Genomic DNA, 3397 nt, shown 5'->3' with positions numbered 1-3397 from the left:
CTTTTAAAGATGATGATTTATATATATGTATGTGCAATACCAGAAATATTAAAAGGAAAGTTTATCAAACTGAAGGGAAGCTTTAACAAAGCTTTCTTATCAAAGATATTCCTGTCATGAATTTTTCTTGACATAAGAACAACTCACTATATATCACTGTATAATTTGTCTGAGCTATATTTAACATTACATGGTGATAGGGAAACTAGAAGAAAAAGTTCAATAACACATAGGTTTTTTTGTATTTTATTACCTTCAAAACAAAACAGAAAAATAAATAAAACCATGAAACTTTCACAAAACACCCGCATTTTCTGAGGCCAAAGTAAATTAACTGGATAAACTTAGAAACACATGTTACAACTAAAACTTCCTCTTTTAATAAAATAGGTTGGACAATATATTTATTTTTTGTCTGATTTAGAAAAAGGAAGTCTTCATTTTTCTATGTACTTTAAATGGTTTTGGTTAATTATCACAGTGTCTATTTAGATCTGAATGCATTCAAATAATATTCTCAAACAGTGGCAAAAATTAAAGTCATTAAAAAAATACATCAAATTAACAGACAATTTTCTGATTAGCCATGTAAAATATATTACCATGCACATGTACAAGAAACCTTTGCTAAAAAATTTAAAAAAAAATTTCAATCAATTTCCTTTTTAATTCATAAAATTAATAATTCACAGCTGTTATTTTCTTTTCCTTTATTTTTCTTTAAAAATGTCTTACAGATCTTTGATATCTAAATTTAAAGTAAAGTCTATTAAACAGCTACTCAGTTAAATTGCACTTAAAAAGGAAGTACAAGTATAGACACATATCAGACTATAGGTTTAAACTTATCAGTAAAACTTTGTGGTTTATCATTATTGGCCAGTATACAATATACGTCATGTGATCATCTATATGTATAAAATCATTAATTGCGTATGTAAATAAGAAAGATTTGCGGTGAACTATTTATCCCCTGAATTTGTGTACTAATTAAGGTAATTTCAAACTAATAGATTAACAATGATTAACATAATTTACAAAATGATACAGTTTCTTACTAAATTTGTTAATTAAATTAATTAACATAGTTATAATGAATTGTTTTTATAAAACAAGTACATGTATTATTAATATACAGAAATGTCTATTATCTGTCATATCACAAGACTAAGTTTGTATTAAATACAATTTGTCGAAAACAAAGTCATTTCTTTTTGCTCAACCATTTTCAGCAAGCACTTGTTTGTTTAGCATCATACTACATTCAGGTACTGGTACCCCTTTCTCCTCCCTGTAAGATACTGGTACCCCCTCCTTCCTTGCGAAACATAAAATTTACTGAGCAACCCTGGGCAACATATTGTTTGTACAACTCCAACAGAAGTGCTTTAATAACTTAAAAGTTATAAGACATTATGTGTTCACGTTGAACTTTCATCATCTGATTCCTCGAAAACATCATAACTGAAGTATGCTCCTTTTGCTTTTAATCGTTTCACAATCTCTTGGTAGTTTCTCCAGAAGGCTAGAACAAGAGGTGTCTCCCCTTTAAATGTTTTACATTCAACATCAATATGTGGATGAGTCAATAGTAAAGACACTGTTTCTATGTCTTTTCTTTCAACAGCGTAATGGAGCATAGTTCTTCCACTCTTAGCATCACCAATATTAACGTCCGCCCCCTTCGCGAATAAATGTCCGAGTATGATAAACTCTTTATATTGAGCAGCTACATGCAGGCACGTTAATCCTTCACAGTTTTTAATTGAGAAGTATTTTTTACGCCTTGCAACATCACTTCCAAAAGATTGAACTATCATTGAAACAGAATCTCTGTCCCCTTTCCTGCAGGCTATGTGTAGAGGAGTGTTGCCTTGTTGATCCCGAAGTGTGACATCGACCCCTTTCTCAATAAGTGCCCTAACTATATCAACTTGTGACGTGAGAACTGCTAAATGTAGTGGAGTCTGTAACAAGAAATTCTGGATGTTCAAACAGTGTGCATCTTCTGCTAGATCAATGAACACCTTTGCAATTTCATCATTCAAATTAACTATCGCAACATGTGTAAGAGTGTCACCATCTTCATCTCTTTCAGTTAAATCAATGTCAATCAATGTGGTCTCCGGCACAGACTGTTCAGAGCTCACACTTTCAACTGACTTATAACCCATTGAATAATGACCCTCATCCACTGTATTGTCTGAAACACTTAACTTACTGAGTCTGTTTTGCAAATCATTATCCGAACTTTCATATGCATCCGAACACTGTACTGGCGTTTTGTCCAAAAATTCCGGAGTTTGTTCCAGGCTTGGATATTTTAGCTCAATACTTGCACCAAGTCCAGAATCAACTTGACCAGAGAGACACCTTGACTTTGTGTTATCCGAATATAATTTTGTGTGTGTGTCTGTCATTTTTTGTAATCTTTCACTCATAACGTCAGCTGCCTCACCATCTTGTTCAATATCCTCATCAGATGATAAATTAGTATTCATCTTCTTGACTTCTGTCATCTTGTTACTATCTGAAAAAGATAACAATCATTTTTTTTTAAATACTAAGTACATTAAATTAAATATAACCAAATTCCAATTCCATTAATCTTATTCATTTATTAATTAATATTTTTTAATATCTATTCAAATAATATTAATACAAGTATACTGGAGTAAATATTAACCTTAATAGAATCTATTACCAAAATATCAATTTAATTTCTTTACTTTTAAATAACATATAAATAATAACGATTTTTTTTTAAACTGTGCAATGCAGGTAATTAAATTTGGCAATGTTAAATTCTACCTTCAGCGCAGTGCACTGGGCTAGAACTGGGTCGCATTTTAACCTTTTGCTTAATTCAGTCTTATGCTGTTTATATCAAGTATTTATTAAAATGAATGACACAAAAGTATAGTTTTATACCTTATATTCCTCTATCAACAAAATTTCCCCAACAAAATTTCTAAGTTTATGTCAAAATCACTGTAATCAGGTAAAATCGTCCTGGTTTCCTCCTTTCTTTTGATTGTGTCAGCTTACTGCGCATGCGTAATCAGCCACTGAGGTCAATACCATGACAGAGCGGAGTTTTCATTGGGATTTCCCCGTACTGCGTTACAAGGCCACGCAAATGCAAAAATGTGAGTCACCGGCTTACAGGTTTGTACTCAAATGAACGGGTTAAATTTATGAATTACCTGTAAATATGTATTCTTCGTCACATGATTATGTTAGCAAACTATACAATGACTAAAGTGTTTAAAATGATTAAATTATATCTAAATATAGAACATTTATAAATGTTTTATCTATAATATAGATCTACACATGCAACTGAAATTGCGACTTGTTTTGACACATATTTTTTCTCGGCTTTATGATAACGTCA

The 3397-nt window shown here is 31.3% G+C and overlaps 1 protein-coding gene across 2 annotated transcripts; it reads right to left on the bottom strand.

The window, feature by feature from the left end:
- Window positions 1-230: 230 nt before the first annotated feature.
- Window positions 231-3089, bottom strand: LOC132735571 (NF-kappa-B inhibitor alpha-like). 2 transcript variants are annotated; one of them, XM_060722528.1, is made up of 2 exons: window positions 2932-3089; window positions 231-2530 (listed from the first exon to the last, which is right to left on the bottom strand). In XM_060722528.1, exon 2 carries the CDS (start codon window positions 2517-2519, stop codon window positions 1422-1424), a length of 1098 nt encoding a protein of 365 aa, XP_060578511.1. In that variant the 5' UTR covers window positions 2520-2530; window positions 2932-3089; the 3' UTR covers window positions 231-1421. The 2 variants fall into 2 exon arrangements, with proteins under 2 accessions (XP_060578511.1, XP_060578508.1); XM_060722525.1 differs by having other exon boundaries at window positions 2812-2936.
- Window positions 3090-3397: the final 308 nt, after the last annotated feature.

This window comes from Ruditapes philippinarum, unplaced genomic scaffold (assembly GCF_026571515.1).
Source record: "Ruditapes philippinarum isolate M1 unplaced genomic scaffold, ASM2657151v2 ctg6184_1_1_1_1, whole genome shotgun sequence".
Classification (NCBI taxonomy): Eukaryota; Metazoa; Mollusca; class Bivalvia; order Venerida; family Veneridae; genus Ruditapes; species Ruditapes philippinarum.
Note: the sequence above shows the minus strand (reverse complement) of the source record. Positions and strands in the feature narration are given on the sequence as shown.